A 16963-nucleotide genomic window follows, 5' to 3' on the forward strand; every position below is an offset into this window, starting at 1 on the left:
TCCTATCCCTGCAACTTATTATCACCCCATGTTTTTTTTTTTTTTTTTTTTTTTGCGGTATGTGGGCCTCTCACTGTTGTGGCCTCTCCCATTGCGGAGCACAGGCTCCGGACGCGCAGGCTCAGCGGCCATGGCTCACGGGCCCAGCCGCTCCGCGGCATGTGGGATCTTCCCGGACCGGGGCACGAACCCATGTCCCCTGCATCGGCAGGCGGACTCTCAACCACTGCGCCACCAGGGAAGCCCACACCCCATGATTTTAAGCAAGTTGGGTCACTTCTCTGAGTCTGTTTCCTTTTTTTTTTCAAAGGTGTTTGGCTGATTGGACCATCATTTCTTTTCTTTTGTTTTTTTAACTTTATTGGAGTATAATTGCTTTCTGCTTTGTAACAAAGTGAATCAGCTATAAAAATATGGAATGCCTCACAAATATGTGTGTCATCCTCGCGCAGGGGCAGTGCTAATCTTCTCTGTATCGTTCCAATTTTAGTATCTGTGCTGCCGAGGCGAGTGCTGAGTCTGTTTTCTTCATTCATGAAATGAGGACGCTAATAACAGTTGTGACACTTGAGAGAGATGGATACTGTGCCAGGCATTTAAGTGCTCGATAAATGATAATGATAGGGATTATTATTACTGAAATAAGTGGCAAGGGGTCCTTTTTCACTCTAGTGCCCTAATAATGCTCAAAATCTTCCTTTAGTAGCCTGCAGTATTCCAGCTTCACCCTCAACAGGTCTCTGTGCTGGCCGTGCAGCCTACTGAGGGGCCGTCCTTGTGCTGGGGTCACCCTGTCCTCATGCATTTGGAGTCTAAGGACCGTCTCTTTCTACTCTCTTCGCTTCCTCTCCTTGCAAACACACACAATGGCCCAGTGCACATTCACACAGCCTGCACTTCTGCGTGGGGAGGGACTCTTAAAATATTGCCTAGGGTGTGTTCTTCCGTGGGAACTAAAGGTGAACCCGTCAGACTGCTGGACTCTCTGGCTAATGCTGACCCTAATTTAATTTGAGTTGTAAAGATTTAAGAATGTTGGCCTCAGTTAAAATCTGCGCTAAATTTTCATTGTGGAAATGCTTGTTTTTGAAAACCATGTCATCACAGATACCATGAGTAATCTGAATTTAGATGAAAATGATTTCTGGAATTATGGCAAACTAGCAAGGGGTGTATTAGTCAGCTATTGGATGGTTTTTCCTGGAAAACTATATATTTCCTTCTTCAAAATGCAGAAAAAGATATGCCTAGATCATTTGCTTAAAGTGGTTCTATTGCTCATGCAGTTACGTGTGCACTTTACCAGCTTCCCCACGCTGCAGTTGGCTCTTCTGGCGGGTAACTTCCTGGAAAGCTTAAAATAATTTGAAGAGTCTATATGAGCCTTATGAATAAATGAGGCCCTTACTAAAAACCCAGGTATTTAAAATGGGCTGGTTTCCATTTTGACTTTTTTCTGAGAGCTTTCTCGGGTAGCCCTTTCTCAGGAGAGCAGGAAAGAGTGGGGCTGTGTCTTGATGACAGAACCCTTTGAAATCCTCTGGTAGGAGACCGAGGAGAAGGGTGCCGCTCAAGGTCATGCATTTTAAGATGCTTTGTGTTTTAAGAAAGATCTTTTGTCATTTGTACCATGAGAGCTCATTATGAGACAAACTACTTTAATCCAAAATATATCTTAATCTTCTAAAACAAGTTCTTTAAAAAGATAGTCCAAAAAATTTTAGGTTAATATATCCTATTACTATGAGAAAACGTTAACTCCTCGTTTTGAAGGCTTTCAATCCTACTTTTATGAAGAATCAAGTAGGAAACGAATTAGATGCAGACTCTTACTAGTAAAGTTTTGAGAAACATAGAACCTTCTGGGCTCCACCTCATCAAACCCAATTGTGAGCTCTTGTTGATGCTCTGTTATGAAAATACCGATTTGAATATGGTACCAGGGGTTCTCTCTTTGAAAAATGTTTCTGTGAGATAAAACTTCAGCTCTCATAGTATTAGTTACACTTTTGAATATATTATGCTTGCTTCTGAAATGACAATGTACATTCGTAAATATACTTGGCGTTTCCATCAAGTGTGGGTTTTTTTAAAAACCTTTTCTTTTTTTTTAATTTCATTTAATTTCATTTTTTAAAAAATAAATCTATGGTCTTCTCTGGTGGCGCAGTGGTCGAGAGTCCGCCTGCCGATGCAGGGGACACGGGTTCGTGCCCCGGTCCGGGAAGATCCCACGTGACGCGGAGCGGCGGGGCCCGTGAGCCATGGCCGCTGAGCCTGCGCGTCTGGAGCCTGTGCTCCGCAACGGGAGAGGCCACAACAGTGAGAGGCCCGCGTACCGCAAAAAAAAAATAAAAATAAATAAAAAATAAAAATTTATTTATTTTTGGCTGCATTGGGTCTTTGTTTCTGCGCGCAGGCTTTCTCTAGTTGCGGTGAGCGGGGGCTACTCTTCGTTGCGGTGCGTAGGCTTCTCATTGTGGTGGCTTCTCCTGTTGCAGAGCACGGGCTCTAGGCATGCGGGCTTCAGTAGTTGTGGCTCACGGGCTCTAGAGCGCAGGCTCGGTAGTAGTGGTACACGGGTTTAGTCGCTCCACGGCATGTGGGATCCTCCCGGACCAGGGATCGAACCTGTATCCCCTGCATTGGCAAGCGGATTCTTAACCACTGTGCCACCAGGGAAGCCCCCCCATCAAGTGTTTTAAAAAAGTCAAATTGTATTCAGAAGTTGCTTTAGTTTGACAGGTCAGGCGAAGTCAAATATAGAAAGTGAGCACCGGAATCTATTTGTGGAAACATTTAGACCTTTCTCAGGCTGGCCCCAGCCGGCCTCTGCAGCCACATCCCTCCCAGCCCCAGCCTTGGGCTCTGAGGGTCATTCCTGAACAAGCCTCCCTTCTGCACTTTGTTTATGCTCTTCCCTCTGCTTTTAAGCCTCTGCCTCTGGACAACGCATCCTTCAGGGTCTGGCAGAAACGCCATCTCCTCGAGGTGGTTTGTGTGAATTAGTGGCACTGTTCTTGGCAAGGCTGCTCTGCCTCTGCCCGTGGCCCTCCCCATGCTCCTGGGACCATCGAGGGGCAGACACCCTGCCTCCCTCTTGTCTGTGTCTCTTCTGACAGCTGCCAGGCCTGCTCCATGTGATGGATGCTTACAAACGTCAGGTGACTGAATTGACCTTTCTATCCTGCTCTTCCATCAGGGCAAAAGCCTCAAAAATCATCAGAGTTACAGGCCTTGTGGAGAATTTTTTAAAGCAGGGAGTTTTCACTTCCCTGTCCGAGGAGCCAGCTAATAGCAAGTCTCCCCACGCGGCTACGGGTGTTGTTTTCTCCATCGGACAGCACTTTGCCCCTGCGCACCACGATGGGGGTTACACAGAGCATTCCAGTTACTGCAGTAAATGCGTGTCAGAGATCAGTCTAGAGGTGAATTATGCTGTGAGATACAAGGACCAAGTTTCATCATGGTTAAGGTTTTTCCTTTTTCTTTCTTTTGATAAATTTCTGGAGACTTCCCTGGTGGCGCAGTGGTGAAGATTCTGCGCTCCCAATGCAGGAGGCCCAGGTTGGATCCCTGGTCAGGGAACTAGATCCCACATGCTGCACCTAAGAGTTCACATGCCACAGCTAAGGAGCCCGCCGGCCGCAACTATTACTCTGTGCAACCAAATAAATAAATAAATATTAAAAAATAAATACATAAAATTCCAAACAGTTTTTTAATAAATATAAGTTTGCCTCAGATCACCCAGGCTGTTCATTAAAATGGCAGATTCCTGGCCCTCATCCTTGGCCAATTCTGGGCTAATGGGTCTGAAGTGGGACCTGGGGATCTGAGCTGTGGGAAGCGTCAGGCGATTCTGGTGGGAATGCCCACAGGACTGCACGTTGAGAAACACTGATACTGTGAGGAAAGGAAGAGGTGATGTCATGTTAATGGAGGTTTTATACGCTCAAAATATTGACTAAGCCTATGTATGGAACATAATCGGGCCCTGAGCTGGCTTTTAGGAGAGACCCAGAGATGAATGAGGGAAGGTGTCTTCCCTTGGACAGCACGTGTGTTCCAGGAAGCTAGGTCAGGCCATTGGTCAGAGCATCCTGCACTCACAGGTCATCAGAGCAGGCTGTTGGGTACATTCTGAAGTCATTCCAAGAGCGTTCTGGGCTTAGAGACATACTTCTTAAGCTCAGGTTGAACAAGGAAAGAAATGTACTTTTTCAACGGCCAAAGAAGTTCTCCAGGGAATGCCAGTGTCTGTTTATTCTGAGCAAAGACTTGGATTTGAACTGCACCGAATGACTCACCATGTTTTTGATGTCAGTGTCCATGAAATGTATCTGCAGTTCATCCTATGAAGGAGCTTCACCTTGATTATCTGGCACCCTCAGTGGGGAACCCAGAACTAAGTACTCTCAGAGGCCAAAGTTTGCCTATGGCTCTCAAATCACAACTTAGCTTTAGTCATTTTCATCACTGACATCCTACAAATTCACAAAGAGTGGACAGTTCCACATTTCATTGTGACAATTAGTGAGAAATTGCACTCTATTCGATCAATGTATAATTACAATGCTGTATTATAATGGTTTCATATTTGTCTTTGATTTCTCAGTAGACTGTGTCTTATGGAAGAAAAAACACCTTAAACTTGTTATTCTCTAACACGTAGTACGGATATGAAGTGGATAGCCAAAGTATGCTTACAGATTGCTTAAAACTAACTAGAAGTTTAAAGTGTTTTTGATGCTGAAATGAGAGAATGTTCGGAAGCTTCTACAGTGTGAAAACCCCTGATGGACAGAGATAATAATGTTACTGAGAATAGATGAGAAATGTCTTAGGAGGATGTTGTCCAGGCCTCTGACTTGTTGTTTATGTTTGCAGAAAAGCTTAAGAGAACACAGCCAAAGCCCTGTGCTACTACATGTTTTATGCTTTGCTTTTATGAAAAGAGGTAAATTGCTAAAAGCCACACCGATAGCAAGAATTTTGTTCAACAGGGCTTCCCTGGTGGCGCAGTGGTTGGGAGTCCGCCTGCTGATGCAGGGGACACGGGTTCGTGCCCCGGTCCGGGAGGATCCCACATGCCGCGGAGCGGCTGGGCCCGTGAGCCATGGCCGCTGAGCCTGCGCATCCGGAGTCTGTGCTCCGCGGCGGGAGAGGCCACAACAGTGAGAGGCCCGTGTACCGCAAAAAAAAAAAAAAAAAAAGAATTTTGTTCAACAAAGCAAATCTTAGGTATGTCTTCATGTAGCCTAGTGTATAGAACCATCTATGTCCATAGCATATTGTGAAAACAGATTGTATTGTTACTTCTGAATCCTTAAGAAAATGTTAAATCTGAAATCGTCAATTCACTACGGCGGGGAATAACGTAATTTATGTTTTAAAACAGCATGAAGACTTGAAATGGAAAAACTTTGATGTTTTGAAGAAGATATCAATTATTTTAAAATCCTGTCATTTTGAGTAAAATGTATTATCTTCAACTACTTTATCCATTTATACATGTGATCATTTTTTTTAATTACTCCCTTCCTTTACCTGTTCTTGGGTAAATATAGAAATGAGCACAAATTATCACTTTCTGTAAATCATTTTATTTACACAAAAGATAAACATATCAAAGACTTATTAAGATCTTCTTTTTTTTTTTTTGGCCATGCCATGCAGCTTGTGGGATCTTAGTTCCCCGACCCGGGATCAAACCTGGGCCCCGGTAGTGAAAGCACCAGAGTCCTAACCACTGGACCACCAGGGAAGTCTCAAGACCTTTTTTCTATAGTAGTTATTCAGCACATACTGTCAAGCCTCCTTTAGAAGAAACTCAGGGAACAGAATGATGCATACTTCGCCTTCATACTTTACATCTTGTGTGTCTACATTTCCAAGGTGTGGAATATATTTGATTAATGGTTCTTTGCAGGGTCACTTGAGAGAAGTACTAGTATAAACTTGGCCTGTGTCCTGTTAGGTTATGTCCAGCCCAAGTTAAGGGAGGTTAGTGATGGTTCAGGCGGGCAGACCTGGGGGGAAAATGAGCCCAACAACAGACAGCAACAATTTCTCTCCATATCTGGACTGAGAGTCCTATATCCTTAAGAAGGTAATATTTATTATCTGACAGGAAGTGAGTTTTCAGCTGTTTGGACTCAGCGCTTGACACATTCTGGAAAGCTAGTCATCACTTTTTGTTTTGACAAAGAGCATAAGAAGAAAAAATAAGTACCCGGGATGCAGGTGAGAAGCTGGTCCATTCACGCGCTCAGTTATTTTTTCTTGACTGTCTGCCCCGGCTGAAAAGCATGGGGCATACAGATGTGAATTAGACATTCTTCTGCCCTCCAGTGACTTACAGCCTAATCAAATAGGGAAACGCGCACAGAGATAAGTAAGAGCAGCACTATTTATAGGAATCTTGATCTCTGTTCAGAGGGCAGCAGAGGCTTGAGGAGGGAATGGCCGCTTGCAGAGATACGAAGGCTTTCCTAGGGGTGGCTACTGAGCTGAGCCTTGAAAGAGGAGTTTGTCACGTTGGGGAGGAGAGGCCAGTCCAGGCAGAGACCAGCCTAAGCGAAGTCCTGGAGATGAATAACCTCACTGCTTGGGGAACTGCAGGCAGCTGGGAGAGCCTGGAGCACAGGGTGCTGGGGATGCAGGGCGGGGGGCGATGGGAGGGGAAGGAAGGTGAGCATGGCACAGTGCGGTGTCCGGTCGTCCAAGCTCTGTACACCTACGGGGGAGGGACAGGCCTGAGATGTCTGAGGGGTCCTGTCGGCAGAACTGGGTGACGAGCAGGCGTGGGGACAGTGACATTAGTCTGAACTTGTGGCATCTGCACTCGGGCTCCCAACCACGACCCCGGGCTCTCCCTCCCCCACTGTGGGCTCAGCTTTTGGACCTGCAGGACAGGCTGGGGAAGTGGGATTGGCAAGAAAGAAGGGAAAGATGAGCCCAGGATTGGAAAGAACTGACGGGCGAGGCGCGTTGAAATCCGAGGCCCAGGGCTGGGCCGGACGGAAGCCCAGGGGTCATCCGGAATCAGCCACAGATGGGACAGTGATTCTGTAATTGCAGCTTATTTGGCACCCAAGGCTCAGTGCCAGAACTTTCTGGTCAACTGTCTACATTTCCTCTTGGAAATGATAAGATATTTCAAGCACTTGAGTTTCCCTCCAAAACCAAGCAAATCCAGGCTCTAGCCAGTGCAACTTGGTCTGCCCTTTCAGCTCTTTTATTTGATTTTCCTGGTCGTCTGTTTTGAGGAGCGAACAGAATGCAGATGGACGTTTTCTTAGCAAGAAAAGGCTGGCGAAGGGCAGGGAGGGGTTAGTGGGTGAAAAGGGTGTGCGCACACGAGAGAGCACCACCACCCGTGTCCTGTGAGCCCAACACACTTAGACAGGCCTATGGCGTGACCCGGAAGTTTGTAAAAGGCAGATGAGCCTACTTCCCACCCTGTCCTGAAGGGCTTTTTTTCTGAAAATACCCAAGAGAGCCCTAAGAAGGGACAAGAAGCTAGATCATGTCTTCTAGCACTTTAGGCTCCAAATCTGGAGCTCCGAAATGAGTGAAGAAGAAAACCAGAGAGCAGACAACCAGGGTGAGAAGGACATTGTCGCGAGCATTATATTAGCGTGACTGTCTCCTATGCTGCCACCTGACAGCTCCTACCCGTCTCGAATGTTTGGCCAGTGCACTACTCTGATCCATCGTGTCAGCGAAACTTTCTCCCCACCTGAAGGCTCAGCTTATTTCTCAGCCCTTCAGCCTCTGACTTGCTCTATCCAACCTCAAAGTAAACATTTAAGAGAGCTTCGCCCCTACAGCCATCAATCATAGATGCAGCGGACAATTAAACTGAGATCACGCAAACCTAAGACCAGAGGCTTCAGTGAGCCCTGCTTCACTTACACAATGTTCTGGAACACGAGAGAGGAAGAATGACCATCACACGGAGTGCATGGGAAGAACTAAAAGGAAATTCCCATCATAGTACTTGGGAATAGTTTACAGCGCATGTCCATCCTCCTCACCCTCCTCCACCTTTACATAGTTACCTATAAGTTAACCTTTGCAATTTGAAATTGCAATTATTATCCGAAACTTACAGATGAGAAAACTGAGACTTAGAGAAATTATACTGACCAAAGTCGTCCAGCTATAAGTGGTGACACAGGCATATGAACCATGCTCTGTTTCCGAAAGCCCACATGCTTTTTCCCTGGCCCACGGGAGCCTTCAACAGTGAATATATTATTAAAGCTTGTTGAGCCGTGCAAGCAACTTTGGGAGCTGGTGAGAACTGCTCCAGCCTCACCCTCCCCTTTGGGGTGCAGCCTGCCACCTGAAGGCAGGACTGCAGGCAGAAGGACGTCAGGAACCAGCCCCACTGTGTTCAAGGCCCCATGGACAGCAAGTCCTAGAGGATGTCAGGGAAGGACCACGCCCCCGCCCTCTGCCAGTGCCCGGCCAGGCTTGGTGTGGGGAGACGGTTCCTCCCACGCCCTGCAGAGGGAAAGATTCTATGACCACCAAACACAAAGAGAGCAGGTCTTCATCTTGGTAGAAATAAAAGAGGAGAGAGAGGCATCTTCTTCTATAATCCACACCCCCTGACCCCACCAAAAAAACCTAAAGTATGTATTTTGCACTGGAGGTCCACTGGGGTATGACTTGCAAAGATAACTTCTATTTGCCTGTTTTTGAATAAAGGAAAGTCAGGCGCAGAGGTACTGATGGCATGTAAATTAAAGATATGAAGTATCTCATTGAAATTCTAAAGATGTGCTGATCCTACCCCAGGATCAAAAGAGTTCTCTTGTCGTGCTGGTGCTGACTTATTAATAAAGACCATGCTTTTATTTGATTATTTATCTAATCAGCATTCACTTTCAGTTTAAGCTCATTAAGTCGCTGGTAACAGAGTGGTGCTGAGAGTGTACTTGGTGGAAGAATTACATCCAAGTGAGACAGAGAGTGTATTCAGGGGCGGGCGGTCAGAAACAAAGGCAGAGCCTGCAAGCCCGTGTCACCCGAGTGGAGCCTGTGAACTGTCTGACAACCAAACAGAAAGGGTACCTGTGTAGAAGTTTAGTTTTGTAGCGTAAAGGCTGAACGTTATAATTAAATACACTTAGTAAAAGGGAAACGAAAATGACAAGCACTCTAATTATTTCAACAACCGAGAGAATAATACCCATTCTTTATATGCTTTATGTTGGGGAAGCTTTCTTAACGGGCTTTTATGTGAACTTCTGATTACGCCCAGGTTGCTGGCTGCTGGGTGTGCCCAGACTGGCTCTGAGCGACTTGCATCTCATCTGTTTGCCCCCACTGACTGGTCTTCTAAAGTGCTCGTAATATAAACCAGCCGAATAGTATCTCTTACGGAGGAGGTAGCCAAATCATCTTGTTCTTACCTGATGGGTGGTTGCCATGGTCAGCTGCTAAAGATAAATCCTCTTCTTTAAGCCCATCCTGCCCCACAGATAGGAAATTCCACTTTTTGTTGGACTAAGAAGCCTCCAGCTGCCCCAGCGCCACACTGGAAGAGGGCCTGTGAACAACAGAGTGTGCAGTTAACTGAGGCCGGCGTGTCCCCTCCTTGGAAACGCTGCTGCTCAGACTTGGCACGGTAACGGGCTAAATTATTTATCCAGGCGGAAAAGGGAAAGCAGCTAAGAGCTTCCTGAGTTTATAGCCTTGATCCCTGGGTTCGTACTGAGACAGGAAACAGGCCAGGCTCCATAGGCAAAGAGAACAAAAAGGTTCCCTCTGAAGTCCTCTTATGTCTGCGTGAGTCCCAACCAGGGTGAAAATAAGCTGTTCCCATCAATCTTCTCGGATTCACTGAGTACCATGTGTCAGGCACTGTGAGATATAAGACAGGTGAAAAGTGGTCTTTGCCCTCAGTGAGCCTGTAACATATCCACTAGGCCAGAGGAAGCTGAGGAAAAGTTAACTTTCTGGTTCATTCATTCCAGACCCGCACATGTCAGGCACTGTGCTAGGTCCTGGGGTGCAGTACTGAAGGAAGATAGGAAACCATGTGATGATGCACGGAAGGACCATCCGACCAGCATGACGATGGGAAAGGGAATTAAATAACACAAAAGAGGAAATGCCACGAGGTGTCATGTGATTAATCTCTAAGTGACACATTGAGTAAAGGCCATGTGATGAGAGCAGTCTCGGTTCTGGTCTTGGTGTTGCTATAAACAACAGAGCCAAGCCCTCACCCACACCCCACTGCACTGACCCTTCCAGGACCCTCCAGGGTAGCCTGAGGCCAGCACTCTCCCAACTTTGATTGGTCGTGTTGACCAGGTCACCAGATTGGGTCTACATGGAATGAGGTCACCGAAGAGAGGACTGTCTCTCCTTCCAGGGGATTCACCTCCATCCCAGGAGCCACGCTTCAGATCAGGAAATATAGCCCTGACATTTAAGACCTTTCACTGTGGTACAAAAAAGGTCACCTACAAACTTGTGCTTCTTATTACAGCGGATTGGAAATTCTTATGCCATTACTTTCCCATGGAGCATTGTACTTAAAGTCACAACTATGTAAATGATATTTCTGCTACTTGCTACAGTCTCTGGACTTCTGAGTGTAATGTGTATCTCTTTTAAGGTACTTGTCATGATGTCGCTATCTGTTTATTTGTGTATATGGCCCTTTGCACCACATTAATTTCTTTTCTTTTCAAAGTTTTTTTGGATGTGGACCATTTTTCAAGTCTTTATTGAATTTGTTACAATATTGATTCTGTTTTATGCCTTGATGTTTTGGCCACGAGGCATACGGGATCCTAGCTCCCCGACCAAGGATCGAACCCTCACCCTCTGCACAGGAAGGCGGAGCCCCAATCACTGGACCGCCAGGGAAGGGCCCACCCCATTAATTTCTTAATAACGGCAAGAAACATACCTCGCTCATCTTTCTCAGCTCCTCATCATGAGCATGCTGCCTTGCGAGTAACAGGTAATCAGGGAATATCTACCGAATGAACTGTGTCACTCAAAAATGGAAGACGCATCATGCATTTGTGTTTGGGGCTTCCCTCTGACCCCCAAACCTGAAATTTACCAAAGATTGGCCCTGCTCTAATGGGGAAAAATTCCTGCCGCTTAAGTAAAGAAGAAGGCCGTATCCGGCCGCCGCCACGAGAGGAGATGCCGCCATGTCCGCGCATCTGCAATGGATGGTCATGCGGAACTGCTCCAGCTTCTTGATCAAGAGAAATAAGCAGACGTACAGCACCGAACCCAATAACCTGAAGGCCCGCAACTCCTTTCGCTACAACGGGCTCATTCACCGCAAGACTGTGGGCGTGGAGCCGGCGGCGGACGGCAAAAGGGTCGTGGTGGTCATGAAGCGGAGATCCGGCCAGCGAAAGCCAGCCACTTCTTACGTGCGGACCACCATCAACAAGAACGCCCGGGCCACCCTCAGTAGCAGCCGGCACATGATCCAAAAGAACAAGTATCGCCCGGATTTGCGTATAGCTGCCATCCGCAGAGCCAGCACCATCCTGAGCAGCCAGAAGCCTGTGACAGTGAAGAGGCAGCGGACCCGCCCCACCAAGAGCTCCTGAGCAATCTGTCCCCTTCCCCAATGCAATAAAGCTGTCAGCTGACTTGCCGCAAAAAAAAAAAAAAAAAAAAAGCGGGAGAAGGAATTCCCTGGTTGTCCAGTGGTTAGGACTCTGCGCTTCCACTGCAGGGGGCCCGAGTTCGACCCCTGGTCGGGGAACTAAGAACCGGCATGCCGTGCGGAGCAGCCAAAAATAAAAAATAAAATAAACAAGAAGAGAAGGAGAGACAGGCTGGCAATGATGGGAATGGAAAGGATGTTTGCCTCTCTAGCCAGGTCTGTGGAATCATAATGAACAGGAAGGCAGATGTCAGAACCGGGTCACCCTCACATTCAAACCGGAAATTCTTCCTCTAAAGGGAGGGTCATTGTGTGAGCCAGTGTTGGATGTTGTAGGTTATAAAGCCTGTGGTGGAATCAGCCTCATGGGTGAGCACAAACAGATAGAATACTATGGATAAAACGAGATTAGCCTTGGCTAAGGAGTCCACAGTAGACATTAGCATTGCTTACAAATTATCTCAGAAGAAGCACCAGGCAACAGAAGCACACCAAGGTCCATGAGCCTGAGATACAGACCCGGCAGAAAGGGGGCACTGCCCATGGGGACATCTCAGCTCTGGTCACCTCCTTTCTGTGTTACGCTCTGCAGGTGGAATCGGCTGCATAGGTCGAGACAAGGGTCAGGTTCGGAAGTGCCTTGACACGGTGGAGATCTACAACCCGGACGGGGACTTCTGGAGGGAGGGCCCACCCATGCCCAGCCCCCTGCTCTCACTTCGCACCAATTCTACCAATGCAGGAGCCGTGGACGGGAAGCTGTACGTCTGCGGGGGCTTCCACGGAGCAGGTACTGGTCGAGTTTTAAATGTTTTGTAACCTCCTCTGATGTCAATTTTCACCTCCCTTAACTGACCCAACGAACAATCCTAAGAGCAGGGGGTACTGGCAAAAGCAGTGACCTTGGGCAACTCACCAACCTCTGACCTTGGGTTTTCACGTCTACAAAGTGGGGCTACTCCCTCCACGGGCTGTCATAAGAATTAAGTGAGATCTGGTCTGTAATGTGTCTGGCACACAGCAGACACACAATACACATGAGTTGAACACGACAAGAGGAGAAATGGGGGAGGGAAGGCTAATGCCAAATTGTAGGACTAAAGGAGAGATTTAAAAATATGAAGAGGGACTTCCCTGGTGGGGCAGTGATAAGACTCTGTGCTCCCAATGCAGGGGGCCCGGGTTCGATCCCTGGTCGGGGAACTAGATTCCACATGCTTGCTGCAACTGAGAGTTTGCATGCCACAACTAAGGAGCCCACATGCTGCAACTAAGGAGCCCGCCTGCCACATCTAAGACCTGGGGTAGCCAAAATAAATAAATATTTTTTAAAAAATAAATAAAAATATGAAGAACGCATGGAAATAGGGGGATGACCAGAAACACGGGGGGTTAGCTCTGCATTTATTGATCTTTACTGAAATCCTGCCCTCGGAAAACTCTCTTACTCCCCACTACTGACACGAGAAATAAATTGCTTGAAAGGCTTTCTAAGATAATACCTAATCTACGTGTTTATTACCAAACTCAGCTTCCACATATCTAATTGCCACCATCATTGCAATCTACAGTACGGATTTATAGTTTTTTAAAGTAACAGGGAGATTTTTATTCTTTTTTTTTTTTAATATTTGTTTATTTATTTATTTTGGTTGGCTGTGCCGGGTCTTAGTTGTGGCACACCAGATCTTTTAGTCAAGGCATGCGGGCTGTTGGTGGTGGCATGCAGAATCTAGTTCCCCAACCAGGGATTGAACTGGGGCTCCCTGCCCTGGGAGCACGGCGTCTTACCCACTGGACCACCAGGGAAGTCCAGGAAGATTTTTAAATATGCACAAATTTAATAAGTAACTGTCTCCAAAGTTTGATTAGTTGCATCAGTAAGTAAGGCAGAATGCAGCTACAGTAAAAATGATTAACAGTTTAATTCTAACCTTCCTAATAGAAGTACTAGGCCAGGACATAGCCAGGAAAAACATGCCCCAGGAGTACTTACAATTTTGGAAGCATGCCCAATTAAAACAGAGCTGCCCCTGCAGCAAAACCAGGCCTGCTATACACCTCCCTTCATTTTTAAAGCACGTAATTATATGTAAGTTAAAGAATAAAGTTTTCATTAGGAATTAAGAGAGACTTAGGAAGTATATGAACCAAATACAATGAGTGGACCTTATCTGGCTCCTGATTCAAACAAATCTTGTGGAGAAAGATATTTTTCAGGTAATCTGGGAAATCTGAGTGTGGACTGGAGTATTAGATGATATTAAGGAATGGTTAATTTTAGGTCACAATAATAATGGCATTGTAGTTTTATATGAAAGAGGAAGAAAAAGGAAAAACGTTATGAACGATGAGAGACTGTGTAGAAGTTTTTATGGATGAAAATGACATGCTGTCTGGAACTTGTGTTAATCTACTCCAGCAAATATTTTTTAAACAGTGAATGGGGATGGGGGGCAAGAATAGATTTTACAACGTTGGTAAAATGTTGATCATTGTGAAAGCTGGATAATGGCTACAGGAGCTTTATTTACTAGATTTTTTTTTTTTTCTTTCCGCACCACTCGGCTTGTGGGATCTTAGTTCCCTGACCAGGGATCGAACCCCGGGCCCTTGGCAATGAAAGCGTGGAGCCCTAACCACTGGACTGACAGGGAATTCCCTATTTACTGGTTTTTGTATTCTTGAAAGTCCCCATGATAAGAAGCTTCAATTTTCCTTTCTCTATTTGTTCTTCAGAGAACTTTCCAAAACTTTTTTTAATGGTTCTAATATCTTTTATATTACACATCACATGCTTGTGTAAAGGTAGTAACCTGTCACAGTAGCAAGAAACCTGGCAGGGCAAGGAGATCTTTTAAAGACCCCTGTTGCAACCCCGTGAGTGAGGAGGCCTTGGAGGAGACAGGAGAGCGCCCAGGTGCTGGACCACTCGCCGCCCCCCCCCACCCCCCGCCAGGGCCTGCTCTCCATCCCCTGGCTGCAGGCTTTCTCTTGACCAGAAGAGAAGGGCAGAGAATACAGAGGGCGGCCTCAGGACCTCCAGAGCAGTGGGGGGTAATTAGTGTCTAAGGATCTAGAAGATAACTCTCTTTTGTCTTGTTTCCTTGTCCTATTTTCCTTTGTATAATACTGAGTTAAAGAATTGATATCCCCAGTTTTTCAAGAATGCCTGAACTCACCCTCTGAGCTGATGTCTTTTCTTGGAACTGTAATGGACTAATAATGCTTCCAGCCAGAGGGAAAGGGATTTACTATGCGAGCTCTCAAAGTCCCTTTTAATTATTTGGTTTTAAGATGGAAAATTGTCCCGGATTAGCTAAGTGAGTTGACAGTGGGGTTTTATGGAAAACAGAACAATTGTATAATAGCGTGCCCATTACAAACTAGAGATCTCAGAGTCAGACCTAAAAACAGGCACTGAATTTCCTCTCCTTGTGTGACACAAACCTACTCATCCCATTTATTTACTCAAAAAAACACAGTCAAGAAAGTACTCTTTTAATCTGTTTAGTTAATTCCCTAAAAATGTATTGAAACAAACTGTTTAGAGGCACTTGGGCTACAATCTTGAGATGCTCAACAGTTGACGGGAAAGACAGACACCAAAACACGTAATAAACATAGTAATTGCATATTGGTTAAAATAGATTGAACACCTCTGTTTTCTCCCACGTCCCACGAAAATGACGGTAAATGGAATGAACACAGTCAGACAAAGAAAAGAGGAGAGAGGGCAACAGCAACACAATTTTGGAAGCAGGAAAGCAGATGGATGAATAACTGCTCAGACATGAGACAGTTCAGTGCTAACCTGGCAACAGGAAAAGGAAGCACAAACCACAGAACTCCAGGGAGTCTTGGGGGTGGACAAGTCTGGAAGAGGGAATGAAGGTGACGCTGAAAACACGAGGACAGCGGAAAGACAGGAAGAGCCCAATCTCCTGCCCTTCCCTCGACTCTGAGATAAAGCCCCTCCTGCACCCCAGCAAAGACCAAAGCTAAGGATGGGGGTGGGGGAGGCAATCAGTACTAAAAACAGGGAGCGGAAGAGAACAGCTACACACTGAATCTGGAGATCAGCAGCTTTCTTCGTCTTCTGGCTCCCAGACGTGGGCAGCCATAACCCCCAGTCAGGAGACAGGAAGATTCTTCTTTGGGAATCTGACCTGCCCCAAAATAAGGCAAAGCCAAATCACCCCACAGAGAACCTCACGGAAAAGGCTTCCATGGTATCCCTCTCTTAAAGATGAGCAAACAGCTGGGGCTCATCAGACCTTTGAGGAAAGCATGTACAGAAAAGACAGAAATCAAAACATAAAAGAAGAAAAGCAACTGGAGGAAACGGGCTGTGCCAGGAGGAGACGCGTCCTCAGAGGTTAAAAATATGACAGCAGAAATTGTATATACAACAGAAAACTTGGAGTGTAGAGTGGAAGAAACTTCTCAGGAAGCAGAGCAAAGTAATTAGATAGAAAATGAGAGAAAGAGAAAGTAAGTCCATGAGGTCCAATGGTTGAATAGGAGTTTCAGTTAAAAAAAAAAAAAGAATAGAGAAAATGGAGGGACAAAACATCCATGAAATAAATTAGGAAAATTTCCCAGAACTAAAGTTACCAGTTGAAAGGAAACACCTCATCCCCAGCAGAGTGGAAGAAAACGGACACAGAGTAAAGCACATCCCTGCAATGTCACAGAACGCCGGGGACAAATGAGGATCCTGAAAGCTGCCAGAGAGAAAGGACTCATCTCGTAGAAAGTGTCAGGAATCAGAATAGCACCACACTTAGGAAACGTGACACTGGAAGCTAGAAGAAACTTAAGCTAATGCCTTCAAAAACCCTAGAGGAAAGTTACCTTCTACCTATACTTCCGTACTTGCTGAACCTCTAAGTGTGGGAGCACGTTTTCAGACATGCAATGTTCCCAAAATTTATCTCCTGTGCTCCCTTCTGTTAGGTTTTGCTTCCCAACAACGAACACCTAAGCCAAGTACTAGAGGACAGGGGGCCAGGAGACAGGATTAAACACAGTGGAGGGAAGGATACTGAGGGGAGATCCAGGGATGACAGCTTGTACAGTGGCCTGAACAGCCAGTTCAGAAGGCAGCTGGTCAAAGGCTCTGGGGGAGGGGACTTCCAGAAGAGAAAACTGATGAAATCTTAATATTCTGCAAGATTTAGACACTTGGAGAAGAGCAATGAAAACTAACAAAAATAGAACAATTGACTTGAGAGGAAGCAAGCAGTTGTGCAGGAAAGGAGAGTGTGTCACCCGGTCATGTGTGAATAGCACTGA

General features: G+C 46.1%; 3 protein-coding genes and 1 non-coding gene across 5 annotated transcripts in view; 2 read left to right on the forward strand and 2 right to left on the reverse strand.

Moving 5' to 3' along the window:
• Positions 1-16963, reverse strand: part of MGLL (monoglyceride lipase) — a 283419-nt gene that overhangs the window by 242714 nt on the left and 23742 nt on the right. The window contains exon 2 of the mRNA XM_033416089.2: positions 9429-9565. The gene's annotated coding sequence lies outside the window, so the exon portion shown is untranslated. The remainder of the gene's footprint in view (positions 1-9428; positions 9566-16963) is intronic.
• Positions 1-16963, forward strand: part of KBTBD12 (kelch repeat and BTB domain containing 12) — a 59528-nt gene that overhangs the window by 31896 nt on the left and 10669 nt on the right. For both annotated transcript variants that reach the window (XM_004285444.3, XM_049715521.1), the window contains exon 5: positions 12258-12455. In XM_004285444.3, the coding sequence (XP_004285492.1) occupies positions 12258-12455 (198 nt within the window). The remainder of the gene's footprint in view (positions 1-12257; positions 12456-16963) is intronic.
• On the reverse strand, positions 408-514 carry LOC117198631 (U6 spliceosomal RNA). Its single transcript, XR_004479845.1, has one exon. It is a non-coding gene; the product is annotated as a U6 spliceosomal RNA (small nuclear RNA).
• On the forward strand, positions 11160-11648 carry LOC101285060 (60S ribosomal protein L28-like). The gene has a single exon (XM_033416092.2). It carries the CDS (start codon positions 11193-11195, stop codon positions 11604-11606), a length of 414 nt encoding a protein of 137 aa, XP_033271983.1. The 5' UTR covers positions 11160-11192; the 3' UTR covers positions 11607-11648.

Source organism: Orcinus orca, chromosome 10, assembly GCF_937001465.1.
Source record: "Orcinus orca chromosome 10, mOrcOrc1.1, whole genome shotgun sequence".
NCBI lineage: Eukaryota > Metazoa > Chordata > Mammalia > Artiodactyla > Delphinidae > Orcinus > Orcinus orca.

Coding starts and splice junctions, on each gene's coding strand:
- LOC101285060 (XM_033416092.2), top strand. CDS start 11,193: ATGTCCGCGCATCTGCAATGGATGGTCATGCGGAACTGCTCCAGCTTC.